Source organism: Daldinia loculata, assembly GCF_022478755.1.
Source record: "Daldinia loculata strain CBS 113971 unplaced genomic scaffold F4817scaffold_13, whole genome shotgun sequence".
In the NCBI taxonomy this organism is placed as follows: Eukaryota; Fungi; Ascomycota; class Sordariomycetes; order Xylariales; family Hypoxylaceae; genus Daldinia; species Daldinia loculata.
In genome coordinates, this window is record NW_026054867.1 from 459,646 (window position 1) to 477,548 (window position 17,903).

General features: G+C 46.9%; 7 protein-coding genes across 7 annotated transcripts; 2 read left to right on the forward strand and 5 right to left on the reverse strand.

The window, feature by feature from the left end:
• Positions 1–517: 517 nt before the first annotated feature.
• Positions 518–2,880, forward strand: F4817DRAFT_332102 (cytochrome P450 monooxygenase). Its single transcript, XM_049302613.1, has 6 exons — positions 518–1,478; positions 1,534–1,594; positions 1,650–1,883; positions 1,956–2,007; positions 2,060–2,328; positions 2,434–2,880. The coding sequence occupies exons 1-6, from the start codon at positions 697–699 to the stop codon at positions 2,554–2,556; spliced, it is 1,521 nt and encodes a 506-aa protein (XP_049160935.1). The 5' UTR covers positions 518–696; the 3' UTR covers positions 2,557–2,880.
• Positions 2,881–4,821, reverse strand: F4817DRAFT_332105 (uncharacterized protein). Its single transcript, XM_049302614.1, has one exon. The coding sequence runs from the start codon at positions 4,287–4,289 to the stop codon at positions 3,177–3,179; it is 1,113 nt and encodes a 370-aa protein (XP_049160936.1). The 5' UTR covers positions 4,290–4,821; the 3' UTR covers positions 2,881–3,176.
• A 284-nt stretch (positions 4,822–5,105) lies between these two features.
• F4817DRAFT_332106 (P-loop containing nucleoside triphosphate hydrolase protein) lies at positions 5,106–8,733 on the reverse strand. The gene has a single exon (XM_049302615.1). The coding sequence runs from the start codon at positions 8,575–8,577 to the stop codon at positions 5,383–5,385; it is 3,195 nt and encodes a 1,064-aa protein (XP_049160937.1). The 5' UTR covers positions 8,578–8,733; the 3' UTR covers positions 5,106–5,382.
• A 267-nt stretch (positions 8,734–9,000) lies between these two features.
• On the reverse strand, positions 9,001–10,026 carry F4817DRAFT_44083 (alpha-L RNA-binding motif-containing protein). Its single transcript, XM_049307470.1, has 3 exons — positions 9,838–10,026; positions 9,705–9,773; positions 9,001–9,637 (listed from the first exon to the last, which is right to left on the reverse strand). Exons 1-3 carry the CDS (start codon positions 9,922–9,924, stop codon positions 9,242–9,244), a joined length of 552 nt encoding a protein of 183 aa, XP_049160938.1. The 5' UTR covers positions 9,925–10,026; the 3' UTR covers positions 9,001–9,241.
• A 95-nt stretch (positions 10,027–10,121) lies between these two features.
• F4817DRAFT_332111 (ribosomal protein S18) lies at positions 10,122–11,383 on the forward strand. Its single transcript, XM_049302616.1, has 3 exons — positions 10,122–10,418; positions 10,493–10,812; positions 10,929–11,383. Exons 1-3 carry the CDS (start codon positions 10,319–10,321, stop codon positions 11,154–11,156), a joined length of 648 nt encoding a protein of 215 aa, XP_049160939.1. The 5' UTR covers positions 10,122–10,318; the 3' UTR covers positions 11,157–11,383.
• A 246-nt stretch (positions 11,384–11,629) lies between these two features.
• F4817DRAFT_332113 (uncharacterized protein) lies at positions 11,630–14,685 on the reverse strand. Its single transcript, XM_049302617.1, has 2 exons — positions 12,280–14,685; positions 11,630–12,221 (listed from the first exon to the last, which is right to left on the reverse strand). Exons 1-2 carry the CDS (start codon positions 14,484–14,486, stop codon positions 12,047–12,049), a joined length of 2,382 nt encoding a protein of 793 aa, XP_049160940.1. The 5' UTR covers positions 14,487–14,685; the 3' UTR covers positions 11,630–12,046.
• A 1,336-nt stretch (positions 14,686–16,021) lies between these two features.
• On the reverse strand, positions 16,022–17,244 carry F4817DRAFT_314147 (putative short-chain oxidoreductase; the record flags this gene model as incomplete). Its single annotated transcript, XM_049300357.1, has 4 exons — positions 16,022–16,245; positions 16,400–16,564; positions 16,624–16,892; positions 17,015–17,244. The coding sequence occupies 4 exons, from the start codon at positions 17,242–17,244 to the stop codon at positions 16,022–16,024; spliced, it is 888 nt and encodes a 295-aa protein (XP_049160941.1).
• Between the last annotated feature and the right edge of the window lie 659 nt (positions 17,245–17,903).

Sequence of the window (17,903 nt, forward strand, 5' to 3'; positions counted from 1 at the left end):
CACCATCAGGCTATATTTTCCCATTCAAGTCGCCACTAGGAGATCTTCTAGGGGGATACATGTGCATCCAAGTTGGAGAAGGAGAAGCACACCAGCAGGCAAGCCGACAAAAAGCATTCCAGAATGATAGGTAGGTTAGGTACCTAGGTAATCATAAGATTCTATATACTCTAGTAGATAAGCCTCATGATGCTTTACCTGGTAATATTGCCATCACACCGCATAGTTCATACCACAACGCCCATTGAAAGTACCTAACGGTGCCAATCATACACTCCTATAGCTACCTAATACATAGTAAACATAGTCGAGTGGGATGAAAATTAAATTGAGTGTGTTATCGTGTGGCATTCTTCGCTGTAACACCACACGTAAAATATGCATCATTGGCTAGGTATGTATTGGCCATGGACGCCTCACCTGCTGCCAAGAACCTGGTTTAGGGGGTGGTAGTGGATAGTTCACATTCAACCAGTTGTATCATAGTATTGTACCTGCGCTAACTTTATAGTCTCCAACACGGTTTATATCTATCTTGATTGACGGCATGGGAAGATGGAAAGTAAGATCCTAATCCTCCTTGCCGCAAGCTGTTCCGCCTAGTATTACGGAAACCGGCCTCCTTCGATATAATTGCTCTTGTGAGATATTTGAAGTATACCTAGGTACTCAAGGTAGTTTCTCCAAACTATCGACATGGCATTCTTGTCAATTTTTAACATGGGCTCTCTGAGCCTAGTCGGAGTATGCGTGGGTCTCGCGTCTTTGCTTTCATTATGGTTTATTATTACAACTACCATGGCATGGTATCGCCTTCGACACATCCCCGGCCCATTCTTTGCCTCACTATCTCACCTCTGGGTAGCGAAAAGCATACTCTTCGGTACGCTCCAGAAAGACTTCAGCGGGCTCCCAAAGTACGGGCCCCTGGTACGGGTAGCGCCCAATTATATCTTGACCAGCGATCCGAAGGTCCTTCGCCAGATCGCATCAGCCCGAAGTAACTACGGTAAAGATGAGTGGTACGAGGCAGTTAGGTTGGTTCCAGGGCATGATAACATGATTACTTTACTCGAGAACCGTACGCACGACGAGCGCAAAGCAATGACTATTAAAGGGTACAACGGACGAGAGAATAACAATCTCGAACATGCTGTTGATTCTCAGATCGCCCACTTCGTAGACGTCGTCCGGCGCAAGTACCTGTCGGGGTCTCAAACTCGTCGTGTTGATCTCGCTCCTCTGGCCCGTTATTTTACTCTAGATCTAATCACGCGGCTTGCGTACGGCCAGGCATTTGGTTTCCTAGATGCCGACGGGGATCTATACGGATACACGACCCAGTTAGACAAGACGCTAAAGACGCAGAACCTTTGCCAGGAGGTTCCATTTCTTAAGCGCATCGTATTATCCCGCCCCTTCTACGCCTTATTCGGCCCAAAGCCAACTGACGAGGAGGGCCTTGGGAAGATGATGGGGTAAGTTAGAGCTGTCGATATCCCGATGGCATATCTTACATTATACATATACTAGGGTCACGCAGAAGATTATCGGGGAAAGATTCCAAGATGAGAACCCTCCGGATGATATGATGGTAAAGTTATATGTATACTCAAGTATCTATTTCTCTCACTCAGCGATAATATTAGGGGTCGTTTATCCGCCACGGAATGACAGCTCAGGAATGCGGCAGCGAAGCCATGCTCCAACTTCTAGCCGGGTCGGACACAAGTGCGATAACTATTCGTACCACGTTGATGTATATCGTGGCTACGCCTCGGGTATACTCGCAGCTTAAGACGATGATCAAGCAATGTGTGGAGCGCAACGAAGTTTCTGCCCCTATTACATACGAGGAGGCTCAAAAGCTACCCTACTTGAAGGTATACATACATAGTTAATTTCATTTGGTTATGCCCAGAATATCATACAAGTCTGATCCAATCATTTAATAGGCAGTCATCCTAGAAGGCATTCGAATACGAAGCCCCGTGCCATACGGGCATTGTAAGCATAGACTATGATGTCCAGCACAAGTTACTAGGTTAACGCCCGACAGTCAAGAAAACTCCACCGGAAGGGGATACGATCAACGGGATTTTCATTCCTGGCGGTACTGCGATTGGCCACAACTCCCTAGCCATGACTCGCAGCGAGGCCATCTTCGGCGAAGACGTCGAGGTGTTCCGACCAGAGCGTTTCCTCGAGTGCGACGAAAAAACCAAGGACGAAAGAGCGTCTACAATAGACATCATCTTCGGCAACGGCCGGTGGATGTGTGCTGGGAAGCCCATCGTTATGATGGAGCTCCACAAGGTTTTCTTCGAGGTTAGAGAAAGAGAACTTTCTTATACTTGTTGTGTCTTATTCCTACCTCTCTGTGATGTGTTGGGTACCTACCTACTTAGCATGCGCTGACCATCTTCACGCCAGTTTCTACGCGTATTCGATTTCCAGTTGATCAATCCCGCCAAAGGCTGGGATGAAAAAATCTACTTCTTACCTTTCCAGAAAAACATGTGGGTGGTAATCACAGAGGCCAAGACAAACGAATGAGTCGTTGTCATATCACTTCTAGGTAAGGCGTTGAGAAGAGTGTGTTAAGAAACAAGGGATTTCGATTTTGAATTACCATTATGAACTCTCAATTCGCTCCGGTTCTCCTATCTTAATATGTAGGTATTTATTATGCATAATTTCAATAGGAGGAGAGGCGACCCTATCAAGAGAGAATAAGGACACTTGAAAGGATAGCGGTTAGGTAACAAGTCAACATAAGGAGGGCGTGGCCGGTACGAAATTAAACCAAATAGGGGCTTTAACCACATAGCATAACGCGCACCCCTTACCAAAATAATGAAACAGTAATGGCGCGAAAGTTGTTCTGATATGCATATACATTTATTACTCTTCCATGTATCTATAACTAAGCACTCTATGTCCTTTCGATGTACCTCATGTAACAAACACATAAGCCACCAAGTCCATTATCATTATCAATCAATCTCTATCGTACATTATTATCTTCCAGCGTCGGTTTCTCTGGGGTGGTATTTCCCTGCCTCTAATCATGGTATATCCTCCGAGCCCTCACACTTCTATCATTATTAAAGTATTTCTATGCCAAGAGAGCAAGTAACAGCTGCTAAGAAAGCGGACAAGGACTGATGAGGCCGCTACTGGCACGGCACAATCCACGCGCCGACACCGTTTTGGAATTGGGCGGACTGGCCGACGCCCGCTTGGAGGAATTCAAGAGAGAACCCCCTAACACTGCTGACGTGCCAGCTCATCTTCCGCGACTCGCCGTAGCCGGCCTCCTGCCCGCACTCGAAAGTGCCGATCGTAGTGTTCTCCCCGGGGAACACTTGGTGCAACTCTGTGCTGTTCCACGTGGCGTTGCCGTCGTCGTCCACAAGGTGGAACGTCATACCAGAGTTGGATAGGACCTCCTGCTCCAGACCGCTAAAGCTATAGCAGGGATAACCCTTTGGGAGGGAAGTACAGACCGGCATGCGGAATTGCAGAGCACATAGCGAGGACTTTCCTGCGCTGTTGGCGGGAGGGAAAGTATTCGGGATTACGTAGTCGAACATCGTGCTGTAGTTTCGGCTGATTACGACTTCGGCTGAGGTATCATTGCTTCCACTTGGGACGGACGAGTTACCATGTAGTTGGTAGGGTGCAAGTGAGGGTGCTGATGGATCTATGGTGCATGTTTGAGGCGATGATTGGCGTCGTAACGGCCGGGTTGGGCGTATTATCTGGCGTGGTGTCTTGGATCGTATTGAGAGGGTAGAGTTGCTAGCAGTAGCAGAGCAAGCAGCCGTCTCATCGACGAGCGCTAATACAACTGGTACACATCCTGTCTTATCGGCCTTGTCCGAGGAATAGATGTCGTAGCTCTCGGAGTCAATAGGACATGCGTAGAAAACTCCAGAACTATTATCATATGTAAGATGTGACTTCCCATCTGCCTTTGGGGGTGCGATATCGAATGCTGTGGTCCCGACGGCGCCTTGATAGCACTCGAATTGATAGTCTGGTGCTCTCATGAAGCAATTATGTCCTAGACTATCTTGTATGGTTTTGGTCGTCTTGTCCAAACAGAATCCGCCCTGCTGAAAAGTACCGCCAAGAAGCAAGTCGCCGACATGGTCCTCTAGAACAGTCTCGTTGACCATTCCCACCGAGGCGAGCTGGAAGCAGCAGCCATCATTGCCTTGCCTTGGTCGCAGGGCAGCGCCGGCAGCTGTTGTAAATAGCAAGGTTTGAACGAATGAAATCATTATTTCTGATATTGATGGTGTGTAGGTTGAACGAGTGTAGACGTTAAATTGTCGTGAAGTGCGATCCCTTTTCTGCAAAAAAGAGTGGCTCGTACACAGCCGATCAAGGGTTGATGATAGGTTCCACAGGCGAGCGGGTATGACGAAGATGACGTCTCTAGGGCGATTGGGAAATTGGGATAATCCGCAGACGTAAGAAGGTTAAAATAACTTTTCCGCCTTTACGAAGACGACCGGCAGAATAGAAGTAAGAGAATTTGTGGAATGTTCTTGGACGCATCCAGCCTTTTTCTAACTTTGGCTGGGTTTATGGTTAAACGATAGAAAGGAGGCTGAGCCCTGGGCTGACTGCACAATGCCTTTATTCAATACAATGCAGACAAATGATCAAACTTACATAACTTTTTATTATTAAAAAAGCCCCCTAGATGTATGGTGCAGATACATAAAATTTTTAGTAGGACACTAGATCTTGTAAAACGTTTCACACCGATTGTACTTTGTGCGACTGTAAGAGGGACGCGTATCGAGGAAGAGTACCTACATACCTAGGTACATTGAAGCTAAGACAGGTAACACTAACACAAGCTACCTCCTATGTACCTATTCTTTGTGCTATAAGCCATTCTAAAGCTGCGCTAATGACTGCCCGTGGCTGAACTGTTTAGATGTTCCTATAAAATAGAATTGTGCAACTTTAAAGTTTTAACATGTGTACGAACTTTAGCTTGTACCCAGAGTTATCAGACGAATAGATTTTAAAGGGGTTCGTTTGGTCGCGACTGTAGCTTGCATAACAACGAAGATTGGCGGCATGTTCAAATTCCATGATTCCATGATTCCCTACTATTCGTCATATCATCGTTAAATAGGTACCTAAACTACCATAACTTGACAATTATATTGTTAAGCACAATGCACCATTCTCCTAAGCTCGGGGTATCAGGTCCGTTGAGGATCGTAGCCGTGAAGCCATATTCTAAGACAAAAATACCCCTCTGGGTGAGCCTATACGCCGCGTCCGAACTATCAAGGTATTATGCCCAAACGCCTAGACCCTCGCCTGAAAACCGTGCGGCATCTAAGGAAAAGCTCATAGCTCGTCCGTCTCGTCATCGTCCGAGACCCAAATAGACATAGACGCTCTCTTGCTCTTCGCTGGCGAGTCCTCCCTCTTGACTCTCTTTACATCTGCGGTAAGAGGGGTAGCCTCTTTTATTTCCCGCTTCATAACTGGCGTACTCGGCTTAACCTCCTCGATCTTGACGTCTTTCCTATCCTTATCATCCTTGGCATCTTCCAGGGCGGGTTTAATATCCTCAGTTTTCACGTCAACCATCTCGATATCATTTTTTACTCCAGTTTCCTCCTTCGGCTCTGCATTCTCTTCGACAACTTCGCCTAGCTCCTTCAGTTTCTCGCCGCGCCTTTTGTAAAACAGTTCTAAGCAATTCCGCCGTTCCTTCTGCGTCATGCTTTCGACTGCTAATGCGAACTCCGTCACACTGGGAAACCCAAACATCTTCGCCATCGTACAGAATTGGCGCTGTCTAACTTCTACCGGAGGGTTGTATTCATACTCGAACGATTGCTGGGCAGCCGAGAGCCCCTGGCTATCGAAGAAGAGGGTACAGTCTGGGTCTTGGCTTGCGGCCAGCTCTGCCTGTCGGGACAATTCGTCTTCCACTTTAGATGAGCCGACAACTTCAGAGTTCTCGTGAGTATATTCGACGCCCTCGGAGGCGAGGATTGCTTGAATGGGATCGAAATGTTTGGGCTTATGCGTTCCTGCTGATTTCAAGATGCCATCTTTGTTATCATCCCTAGTAAATAGAGTAGATAGCTGCTTGAGACCTCCAGTCTCGTCATCATCAGCGTTTTCTTCTTTCTTGACGAACTGATCTTCCTCAGCATCTCTAGCCGCTTTTTCTATATCGATATCTATCAGTTTGACGCCCGCCTTTGCTTCGGCAATGTTTGTCTTATTGACAATATCTCGGAGGACGACTTGATCACCATGGTATGTTAACAGATTACGGATTCCGAAGATCTCTCCCTTTCGTTCCGTATCCTGTTGAACTCCTTTGAAATAGCGGCGTTCATTGGAAGCATTGTATCCAATATTAGCCTGCTGTTGCTTGTAGATCTGCCTTGCGTAGGTGATCTCCTCGATGGTACCTGCAGAGACGAGACGGTAGACTTCAACATCACGAACTTGGCCTATACGATAAGCCCGATCTTGTGCCTGGAGGTCGTATGAAGGGTTCCAATGTGGATCCATTATGACGACCTTGTTGGCTGATGTGATGTTGAGCCCAACGCCGCCAGCTTTGGTGGAAATTAAAAATACAAACTGGTTAGGGTCAGAATTGAAGTTATCAACCACTTGTTGGCGTTCTTCGTAGCTCAATGACCCATCTAGATAGCTAAGGTTGTAACTCGTATTATTGAATAAGTTCTGCAGTATCTTCAGCAATCGAACACTGTGTGAGAAGACCAGCACTTTGTCGCCACTACTATGCCAGAGCTTCAGGAGTTTCCGAAGGACCTTCCACTTTCCACAATACTCAGGATTAGCCAAGTTGAGTAGGGAGTCTCGACTAGCATAATGTTCCTTCCAGGTTTGAGGCACAGCAGCTTGGAGAAATCGGAGTTCTCGTCTGTGTTTTTCCATAACGTCTGAAGTCTGCGGAATGAGGAGGTTGAAATGATTAGACAACTTCTGCATCGATATCATGATAGGGAAAATTAGTGACTTCCACGATTCCCCTTCAGCAGTGGCTTTGAAACAGCACCATCCTCGCTTGTCTCCCGAGCCGCATGGACAGATATCAAACGCAGACCGGACGAAGCTGACAATCTCACTATCAAGTAAGCTCGCATAAGCCTCGCGCTGTAGGCTGGAAAGTGGACAGAACACTACTCGGTCACTTTTTTTGGGGAGCTGGTGGGCGATTAGGCTCTTCATTCGACGAAGGAAAAATCGAGGAAGGAGGTTGAAGCGAAGCTTCTTGGCTGTCTTCCGAGCTTCGCTTAGTTGATGTAGAGTGGCGTCATGAGATTGACCAACAGTCAATGGCTTTGAGATCGTATTCCTCCATTCTCCTAGAGTCCCAAACTGTCCAGGATTTGTCCAGTTTAGAAGTGTCCAAAGCTCTTCGTACTTGTTCTGGATCGCCGTCCCCGTCAAGCCAATCCTACAGAGAGCATTGACCTGGTTCATTGCCTGCGTAATTCCAGCAGCAATATCCTTTATCGAGTGGCATTCGTCAGCTACAACAACATCCCAGGGTATCCTGTTGACCTGATCACGGCTGTTCTTGTATGTAGTGTAGGTGGTGATCATGATTTCTAGCCTTCCCGCCCTAGCAGCGCCGAGGACATCATCCCTGCCTGCTCCATGATACAAATCAACTTCCCACCATCCCCATCTGTCTAATTCATTCTTCCAATTCTGAATTAGCGATCCAGGGCATATTATTAAGGCACGGGGGTACCAATCGTCCTTCGCGCGTCGGAACTTCCTCATCCTTTTCGCATCACGACGGTCACCAGTCTTGCCGAACATGGCAGTGAGAAAGGCAGCGACCTGGACAGTTTTTCCTAAACCCATATCATCACCGAGGATCCCGCCTTTCTGATAGACGAAGAGATAGTGAAGAAACTTGACTCCATCAATTTGATAATCCCGAAGATACTGTGCGATGGAAGCTGGGATAATGCCCGCCGAATGTTCAAGGACGATATCTTTATAGGCACGGCATGGCTTGATGCCGCTCTTCTCGTCGAATTGCGGCTTCTCCTCCAAGTCGGCTAACCTTTCATCATCGGAAAAGTAGACATCTGAATAGTCTGGGGGTAATCGTAATCCACCTTCACGTAAAGTTTCACGAGTCTGATCAAACTGGTTTCGGCGATCTCGTATGTACTGGGGTAGTGAATCCTCGGGAGCATCTGAGTCTGAAGATGACACACTATCGTCGTTCTGCAATGAAGCGATCTTCTCCGATCTACCAGATTTACGGGGACGACCTCTCGTAGTAGCTTTCTTCTTACCTTTCACTGGCGATGCTCCCCGGCTATTCTTCTTCTTTCGCTTCTTAGGTTTTTCATGGGCGCCGTCTGATTCATCACTCCATTCAACCTTACTATCTAGAACATCCGGGAGTTTGCGCTTGTTTGATGCCTCTAGTTTGGCAGAGGCCGTCAAGGGCGGCTTAGGCGGCGAATCTGAAGACTCGGTCGTATCATCATCTGAAATGACGATGGAAGCATGAGGCCGGGCCATGATTTTCTTGCATTATCAGGTAGCTGAGGTATGTGTAAGTCATTCTGAGCTGAACTTGCACTAAAATTAATGGATTTATCAGGTACCTAAGTTAGGAAAATCTAGTTAAATGGAAATAAAGAAAGGTAGAAACGCGCGACCGCGATTGCCTTTAGTGTATGACGAAAGAAAGTGGGGCTTAATGGGGGTTATTAACTTCCCACGCGCAGGCACGTGCTCAGCATTATAGCTGTTCTTATGGTATCCTAATAATTCTCCGATTAAGAACCTTTAATGTTGGTTATTAAGTAGCTTAGTAAGTATCTACCTACCTGTTCATTTGACTTAGCTTCTTTGGAAATTCTCCAGAGACATAATTGATATTATAATGGTTACTGTATACTATATAATTAGTTGTATAAATAACGAACGCAGAGGTCCCTGCCACAAAATAAAGACATGATAGGTATTTACCACTAATCGAAAATAGCATCATTTATAATTCCCCTTTACAGTAATCAATACACTAAGCTATAAACAAGAACATAGAGTGCAATAGTAGGCTTATGCAGAATGAGCAGGGAAACACGATTCTGAACCCAATTGATATAAAAAGACTACCAATATCTATTTCATAGTACCCCCAGACGCCACGCCGTGGAAATGCATACACCCTCACCCTAAATTACAACAGCTCGAAGTCGTCCAGCTTGTCGCGGTACTTCATAATGTTGCGCTTGATCTTGCTGCCGACAGCCCATGTCACAAAGTCCTCCAGGTTCCGCGTGACGAAGAAAGCAGGGTCGGTAATAGTCTCAACGCCCACCCGGACGTGGCCCTGCTCGATGAGCTTCGTAGCCGCCTGCACGGTCTCCGCCATTCTCAGGCGCGTCATGACCACCGGTAATCTCCTGCGCGCCATGGCCGAGACGGTGACGCCGTGCTCGACGTTCGAGAGCTTCGAGGCCGACGATAGGATTCCCATGTCGTAGAGCTTGTTTAGGAGAAGCTCCTCGTGTTTCCTCCTCACGGGGTTCTCTGGCGGTAATAAGCTGAGGCGATGTGCTAGTTGGCGCAGAGACTATTGGTGAAAAGTGTTAGATCATGTAATTTCCTTACTGCGCTATCTGACTGCTCAGAATACTTACACCGCATATCCTGTTATATCTGTGGTAATCTTCGGGCTTTTGGATCATGTACCGTCGTATAACAGCCGCCTGTCAAGAGCGCATAAGTTAGCAAAATTATTGATTTAATAATAGATATATAGGAGGCACAAACATCTCTGTGGTCATTATCCTGTTTCCAGGTAATAAAATCTGTCTTCCTGAGCAGGCGCTGCTCGTGGTGCTTGAGTTTTCGGACCATGATGTCTACTGGTCACTTAGAAGATCTACAGGATTGTTTGTATATAAAAGGTCTGGAGTTGATGAGGCTCGACTTTTTTTTAATCGTAACTTTTCGCGCCCCACATTGAAGATCCGATAAGAGCTTGAACCCTTGCAGCATTTTACGACCTTGCGGGGTGCATTGACAGGGGGGTATGAATAAGTACCTAAGTACCACCTGGAGGGACATGCAGCTGGAATAATTATTTAGCCGACTAAATTTCTATGTGTGCTCCATTGAATTGGGTTGGATATTCCATCATCCCATTGCGATTGCGTACCTACCTCCTAAGGTATCTGATAGAATATCATTGAAGGGTTACTCTCGAATTCCGAGGCCTAGATTAATAAATCTATCAGTCAACCCACCCAAGATGCCTCCACGAATACCCCTCCTCGCCGCCCTACGGCAACCCTCCACTCTCTTCAAATCCCAAACCGCCAACATATCAAGCACCAGCCCACGTAAAATCAGTAAGTCGCCAACCGACCCCCAAGCCACCACATCGTACCGCACCACCGCTACTAACCCAACCCTTCCAACCTAGTCCACAGAAACGTCCCCAGCGTAACCTCCAACCTCCTCGACATCGACGACCCCACCTCCAACGACCCCACCAGCGTCGCCGCCGACATCTACGACAGCCTACGACACACTGTCGCGCGGCGCGTAGCCCTCGAGGAGGAGCTGCGCCAGAACAACAAGGTCGAGGAGTACATGCGACAGCTACCCCGCCGCTGGCGCACCGGCGACGTCTACGCCCCGCACGACTTGAGCTCCGCCGAGATGACCAAGTGGCGCCGCACACAGGCCCGCAAGAAGGACCTCGTCGATATCCTCGGTCTACGGCCGCTGGATATGTATCGCGTACGTTACACACCTTAAAAGGATTTTAAGAGGGGAGAAGAGCAGAAGAAGATGAATCCTATACGTCTAGGTCTGTGTATAGGTGCATAGATAATTACTAACAAGAACCCCCGTAGAACTTCTCCGTCATATCAGAATACATGACACCGCATGGGCGGATAAAGCGCGCAGTAGACACGGGATTACGGCCGGCGAACCAGCGGAAGATGGCCAAGGCCGTACGGCGGGCCATCGGCCTGGGCATCCATCCCAGCGTGCACCACCACCCGGAGATTCTGATCCGGGAGAACACCAGATACTACGAGCAGGTCTCCGCGACAGTCAACAGAAACGTCAGGTCTTAAGGTTAATAGCTGGTTGGGTAGATGATGGGTGGGTGAATTGTACAACAACATAACATCTCCGTGTCTTTCAACGCTTATTCGTCTATATAAAGCGAGGGTCCCCCCGTGAGGGCAACCACAAAAGCCCGACTTTTAGCAAAGCTCGTGCTTATGTCATCCCTTATGTCATCCCCTTATGTCATTCTTCCGAAATTTAGCCGCTCATTCCACTAAGGTCACGTGCCGCCACGCCGGGCCGCGCGGGGGGGGGCGCTCGGCCCTCGCTTCGCGAGGGCCTCGCACCCCCCCCCTCGCGCGGCCCGGCAGCGGCGGCACAATGCTCTAGCTACTTTAGGCTATCCTCTCTCGTAGTATTTCCTTATTCGTGTAAAAAGAAAAGAATATAAAAAAGAACGTGTGGGATTCGAACCCGGCTTCCTGTATAAGTCATGTGGTGTTGTCCCGAAATGGTTTAGTTTTGCACTAAGAACATGTGACCTGTATATGGGCCTTGTATTGGCATATGGCCACCTAATGTGATTGGTTAAATTTTTAGCCTAAACCTGGTGCACAGGCCACCTTTTTCCCCAATCCTCTTATCTCTCTTATCAATAGCCTTTCTTATCAAAGGCCTTATCTCTCTTATCAAAGGTACGTACCGCCCAAAATATCCGCATTAAAATTAGCTCAACGCTAGTCATGCAGCTAAAGCTTTAGCTTTATATCTCGACCAATGAAAAGCCTGGGATCCAGACGCTAGTGTGGTGCACAGACGAATTGCCTAATTAAGAAATACCCTGGCCAAACACAATAACCCTCCTAAAAGTCGGGCACAAAGAGACGGCAGAGGAGGCTATCTACCTATGTAGATAGATGTACGAGTAGTGTTGTACAAGATCAATCCATATACATCATGCCTTCCACGGCCGTGGGCGGATCTTAAATACCGGGAGGCCTTCGCTGTTTTGCTTCTTGGCGTACTTTTTCTTCAGTTCATCCCACACTTGCGGGTAGGATTCTTTTGCCCATTCTTCGAACTGGTCTTTCATCTCTTGCGACGGTAAAACATTGAAAACGGTGCCAAGGCTAGGGAAATGTCAGCTATGTATTAATATATGGCAATATTTGATGTCCGTATACTAACTTATGAAAGTTGGGCTCCTTTCCAACGACATTATCCATATCCTCCAGCAGCATCTTAGCAATTGTAAGGTGGCCATGCGCAGCCGTCGTAGCTACGTATGCTAGGTATACTCTGTCTGGCACTTCGATATCCATTCTTTTTATCTTTTCCCATAGCTCATTTGCGAGGCTATCGCCATCGGGTGTGATCTCATAAGTCCTAAACACAATTTCGAGTGTGGCATAGGATGGCCCGTCGGGAGACGCAGCGATCTCCGTCCAGAAATCAAGCGCTCGATAGGGTAAGTCGCATGCTGTATATCCAATCATGAGTGCATTATATAGGCGCGTGCTAGCCTGGATCGTCGTGTCCATTTTCAGCATGTTGTGGACTGTTTTTAGACTCTCTTCGTCTGGGCATTTGCCAATGCCTTCCATGAAGCGGACGTATGTCCCTAGAGTTGGTTGGAGTTGCCGGTTTGCATGGGAATGCATATGCCCAAATACGTGCGCTGCCATGTCCGCGCGACGCTTATCAAAGAAGATACCCATGATAGCTTCTCGATCTTCGGCTTCGAGTTCGGGGAAGAATTGCCGTAATAATGCGTATGCATCCCAGACACGAGCTGTACTATTCTTCTCGTCTAAACAATATTGCACGAAGGCCTTCCGAACCATAGAGCGTTCGGCAATACTATAGTGAACAGTATGAAGTGATAGGGTGTCTATTACTTCATATGTCTCGTCATTCTTTAGGAATGCCATACAAATAGAAACCACCGTTTCGGGCTCCAGCGTAACACGTCGTTGCTCGAGGTAACTAGTGACGTCCAGAACGCGCTCATGGTTGGGTTCCGGTACAGAGCACATGGCACGAATAAAAAAGTTCAGGACTGAGACTTCTTTATCCTTAGTTGTCTCCTCGAGGTCTCGGAGGGACTGGTAGGCCGCGAAAGCACCGTCGAGGTCGTTCGCGTGGATACGATACTCAAGCTGAAGCATATAAGTCTTATAGTTTAGTTCGAACCCCAGCTTATCAGCTAACGCGATGAAACGTTCGGCCAGATACGGATCATTCTTGTCAATGGCGGTCTTAATAAGTCCATTTATCGTCCCTATATTAGGTTGTGAACTAGGCTTGTCTCGCGTGTGTTTGGTAGCAACTGCAAGCATATGCTCGATATGATCAATTCCCTTCCCAAGTAATAAAATCGCCCACTGGTAAGATGTATCCCAACAGGGCTTGTTGGTACGTAGCTTTGGAGACTCTAAGCTTGAGATGAGGTCTTGGTAAATCCCTAGCGCCCATTCTTGCTGATTATTGCGAAGGGCAAACTTGAGTATCTCATAGTATGTCGCAGGAGCCGGAGGGAGATTCCTACCGATTGGCTTATTGAACCAGTATTTTGTTTCTCCAATCTTGTTTCTCTGCGCGAAAAATGTGGTCATGATGCTGTGGAGCGTTGGGTCGTATTCAAGACCATTTCGATTTACCTGCGAAACGAGGTCTAGGAGTTCTGGTTCTCGACCCTCTTTAGCCAGACCTCGAATCACAGGTATAAACTGTCTTAGCAGGACATCACTAGGTTCTCTATTCCTCATTCTAGAGTAGTAACCCAACACTAAGTCTCTCGCCTCGAGAGCTTGTCCATATTGTGACAGGGCTGTCGACAAGGCATAAAAGTCTTTGGCCTGGTGGGCGCTCCTCCGCTTTAAATCTGCATAGATTTCCCTGGAAAGCTCAAGGTGACTTGCATAATCGTCTCTCGGCGGTTTTAGTAAGCAATCCCTGGCCGTCCGAAGGTCATCTTCAGATAGCTGCATATCTTCATCTTTGGTAAATAGGGTACGAAGATGTAACAGCACCCGGTGAGCACACAAGGCCTGCGTCGAGTTCACTACCCGGCCGTATCGTGCCTTATATTCAAATAGTTCCCGCCATGCTCTAACTAACTCATCCGGCATAGGAGGTCGAATACTACTTTTCTCTGCGGCTTGAAATTGGAGTAGGGTTTCGTACCCTGGTTCGGCGTCCAGTTCCTTCAACGTCCGCGGGGCTTTTTGAAATAATTTTAAGAATGTTCTCCTCTGAGCCGTCCTTGCAACTCTATACCTCGCAGGATATATACGGAATGCCGGTCTCGAGGAGATAAAACAAGGAGGGAGAGCGACGGGTGCCTCGCTCGCAAGGATGCGTCGCAAGACATGGCGGGTCAATTGCGACCGCATAATGGGAGGTAGACTATGTATACCGGCTACTACATGATCATTAGCGACTAGGTAACTTTGATTGTCGCCAGTATTTTTGTTCGACTCGCCTGTGCATGGCTAAAGCTGTTAACGGTCGCTCGATAAGAAGATGGCGTGGGATGTGGCGGATGCGATATATCTAAAGCTTCTGAAAAATTGGTTGGAGCTCCCGCGCGTCATCCTCCGTTAACAAGCAGAACCTTGTACCTACAACACGGCGGACCGGTGAATTGGAGCATTCCCCTCCGATAATTCCGCTCCAGCCGGCGAACCTTAAGCAAGGCAGCTGCCAATTTCAATCCGCCAGTTGGACACTTATAATTTCTACGGCCGCAATACAAATTCAATCCTTTAATTTTCAGACATATCAACAATGAAGAAGAAAAAACCGACTTGGCTTAAACGATACTTATCACTTAATTAACAGTCGTACCATGACATATCAAGATCAATCCATGCCCTTCTTTTAAAAGTTCATAACGAAGACGTCTTAACTGGTTTAATATGTCTATACTCTTTATTTTATACGAAGTATAAATTACCTCACCCATCCATATGGCTTATAGCCCTTCCCAAAAGCTAATTTCTTCCCTTCGGATTATTGAAAAGTCTTTAAAAAAAAAAACCACACTAACCACCTAGGTACCTAATCTAATATATACCGAGAATTCATCCCAAATATAATCGACGAGATGGTGCCCTTCCCATGTGAGGAACCTGTCACGACCACGTGGGATGTGAGCGCCTTGCTAAAAGAAAAGCTATTTACCTACATAAGGCCAAGCACGTCCATTCCTCGGGCCAGGCAGAGGTCCCAATCTCTAATCTCTACGGAAGCTCGAAAACGAATAGTGGCTAGGTAATTAAGCTTAATACTAAATTAGCTTGAGTCGAATAAGACTATAAGACTATACGGATATTTAGATTAGTCGGCTTATAGTCTAAGACACCGGCTCGCTTACCCCTGACTTCGTAGTCGCTTTCCCATCCGTCCCCAGATCGTAAGGATCAGTTCATGATATCCTTCAATAAGACCTATAGTCACTACCCATAAGCTTAGTCTTTTCTCTTTCAATATGCACACTCTCCTTTTGTAGTATTGAGATTTTTATTTCTTCGTTGAAGTTCGAGGTTCTTGGCATTTCTATCATACGCTCGTTTATCTTTAATAGATCGTCATTCATTATTCCATATTTAACCCTTAGAAATGCGCGCCTTTTCTTTTATTGCGGCGGTGGCTCTTCTAGCCCGTGTTAGTTGGTCCTGGGCTGAAAACCTGGATTATCCTAGTAGACAGGGCACAGGGCATCTGAAAAGACCAATGCATCTCCTGACCTAGGTTCATGGTGATAGTTAACGGCACGGGCTTAGGTATTGGTATAGAGGCAAAGGAGAAGGAACTCCTTAGATTGGCCCTATAATTTATAGAGAGTAACATTGGAAAATACCTGAAATAAAATTCGTACCTAGTACGATTGATAGGATATCTGCACGCGTTATGGTTCTCGGACATCTCATTTCTTATCTACCGCGACATTGTCCGTGACATCTCCAAAAACTTCTAAGGCGTGGCCGAAATACTCTAACTGGCCTTTCAAACGAAGAGTCATACCCTGGCCCAAGGGAAGGAGCCGTTCAGCTTCGCGGCCCTTTCCGGCACCTTCGCCAACAACGACTTCGTATAGAGCCTTCATTGCCCTGTCTTTATCGCCATTTGGTTGTAGTTTACCACTGGACACTACAATGATAAAGTTAGTATTGTAATCAGTCTTTATATAATAAAAGGGGGAGGGTCAAGGCTTCTTTGGACTACACATAGTCGCTAATCGATTCCATTAGGAAGCTTTAGGACCCAAGACGGATTAAGGAGGATATCTTCAAATGTTACATACTAATCTGAATCATTTGCTCTGCCACCGAGCCCTTATAGTCGTCTGGAAGAGGATTCTTGCCGACGATAGTAGCGTTGGCAAAATTTGTATTGAAAGTCCCAAGGGTAACGGTTAGAGTGCGAATTCCAAACGGGGCAACCTCCTTCGCAAGGACTTTGGATATTCCTAGGCCACTATCATTAGCGTATATTGCGGATGAAAATATTCGACTTGGTATGCCTTACCATCGAGCGCAGCCTTGGCTCCAGCATAGGGTCCCATGCTATCTCTTCCGTCCAGAGCCGCGCCGCTGCTGATATTGACGATGACGCCGTATCTGCGCCTACGCATGTGAGGTAGAACAGCGCGAGTGAGCCTGACAGGGCCGAAGTACAACGTTTCCATCAGAGCTCGTACCTCCTCTTCGGCGGCCGTTTCCACGGGAGCATAGATACAGTACCCAGCGTTATTCACCAGAACATCGATTTCAGTTCCAGAAGCCTCCAGAGATTCACTACAATGCGAAATCAGTAACTACCCCCTAAAATAATCGCCAAGGGTGTTATAGCCTTGCCTAAAGAGGCGGCTCAGGGGTGAAAAGGAGAAAAGACTTGAACAGCGATAGGGGTCACTTACATGATCTGGCCACTGTTTCGGTCATCAACGTCAAGTTGAATAAACTGGCTGTCGTTGCTACGAGCGTTGATCTCGGCTGCAAGCTCGGGGTTACGAGAAGGGTTGCGGGACGTCGCTATCAGCTTGTGACCACCAGCTAGGACTAGGCGGCAGAGAGATTCACCGAAGCCTGATGTAGCTCCAGTGACGAGCCAGGTTAGAGGACGGTTTGGCTTGGTGAAAGTGGACATTGTAACTGTAACCCGGGTTTTATAATGAAGTATACTGCCTGCGATTCTCAGTGCTTTGATTCTAGATCGATATAGTCCTGGGGAAAGATCGAAACTTGATAGGGGGAGTCAGGAGGGTTATATACGGGGATAACTAAGGGGCCGTATTGATATTAGATCCGAGTAACAACGATATAGCCGTTCATAGAGTCGAAAATATCGGTTCTTCGCGTCTTCGCTGCCCGGCCAATAGCGACCTACGAAGGACATAAGAGTTTACCATGGTGTCGTCCGTTTCGCATGAAAATATATATTTCGTTGGACTTAAGTTTAAATCCGGAATGATGAAGCGGGTTAAGATCAAAACGATACGGCCCCATATTTCGTCTGGCATCAAGTAATTATTTATCCCGCCTTATCTAAATATCACCAAAGCCATGTAAGGGTCTAACAATTTTACATTGGTGAAGAATACGATACCATACCACACTCGTCACAATTATTAAGCTTGCATTTAACATGTCATATGGCCCCTTCTTAAAGAGGTGTATTATATAAACTTGTCTCGTTATATACTTTGATGGTACGCGTATATATGATTCCAGTCTATTGTTAGGGATACCTGCATTACCATTGACTAGTCCTATAAGGCTGTCTACTATAAACCTGTTATTGCGGCT

Coding starts and splice junctions, on each gene's coding strand:
- F4817DRAFT_332113 (XM_049302617.1), bottom strand. CDS start 14,486: ATGCGGTCGCAATTGACCCGCCATGTCTTGCGACGCATCCTTGCGAGC. Junction 12,222..12,279: donor AAGGAGCCCAACTTTCATAA/GTTAGTATACGG, acceptor ACATTTCCCTAG/CCTTGGCACCGTTTTCAATG.
- F4817DRAFT_44083 (XM_049307470.1), bottom strand. CDS start 9,924: ATGGTCCGAAAACTCAAGCACCACGAGCAGCGCCTGCTCAGGAAGACA. Junction 9,774..9,837: donor AGGATAATGACCACAGAGAT/GTTTGTGCCTCC, acceptor CGCTCTTGACAG/GCGGCTGTTATACGACGGTA. Junction 9,638..9,704: donor GATATAACAGGATATGCGGT/GTAAGTATTCTG, acceptor TTTCACCAATAG/TCTCTGCGCCAACTAGCACA.
- F4817DRAFT_332111 (XM_049302616.1), top strand. CDS start 10,319: ATGCCTCCACGAATACCCCTCCTCGCCGCCCTACGGCAACCCTCCACT. Junction 10,419..10,492: donor CACCAGCCCACGTAAAATCA/GTAAGTCGCCAA, acceptor CTTCCAACCTAG/TCCACAGAAACGTCCCCAGC. Junction 10,813..10,928: donor GGCCGCTGGATATGTATCGC/GTACGTTACACA, acceptor GAACCCCCGTAG/AACTTCTCCGTCATATCAGA.
- F4817DRAFT_332102 (XM_049302613.1), top strand. CDS start 697: ATGGCATTCTTGTCAATTTTTAACATGGGCTCTCTGAGCCTAGTCGGA. Junction 2,008..2,059: donor CCCCGTGCCATACGGGCATT/GTAAGCATAGAC, acceptor AACGCCCGACAG/TCAAGAAAACTCCACCGGAA. Junction 2,329..2,433: donor TCCACAAGGTTTTCTTCGAG/GTTAGAGAAAGA, acceptor TCTTCACGCCAG/TTTCTACGCGTATTCGATTT.
- F4817DRAFT_332105 (XM_049302614.1), bottom strand. CDS start 4,289: ATGATTTCATTCGTTCAAACCTTGCTATTTACAACAGCTGCCGGCGCT.
- F4817DRAFT_332106 (XM_049302615.1), bottom strand. CDS start 8,577: ATGGCCCGGCCTCATGCTTCCATCGTCATTTCAGATGATGATACGACC.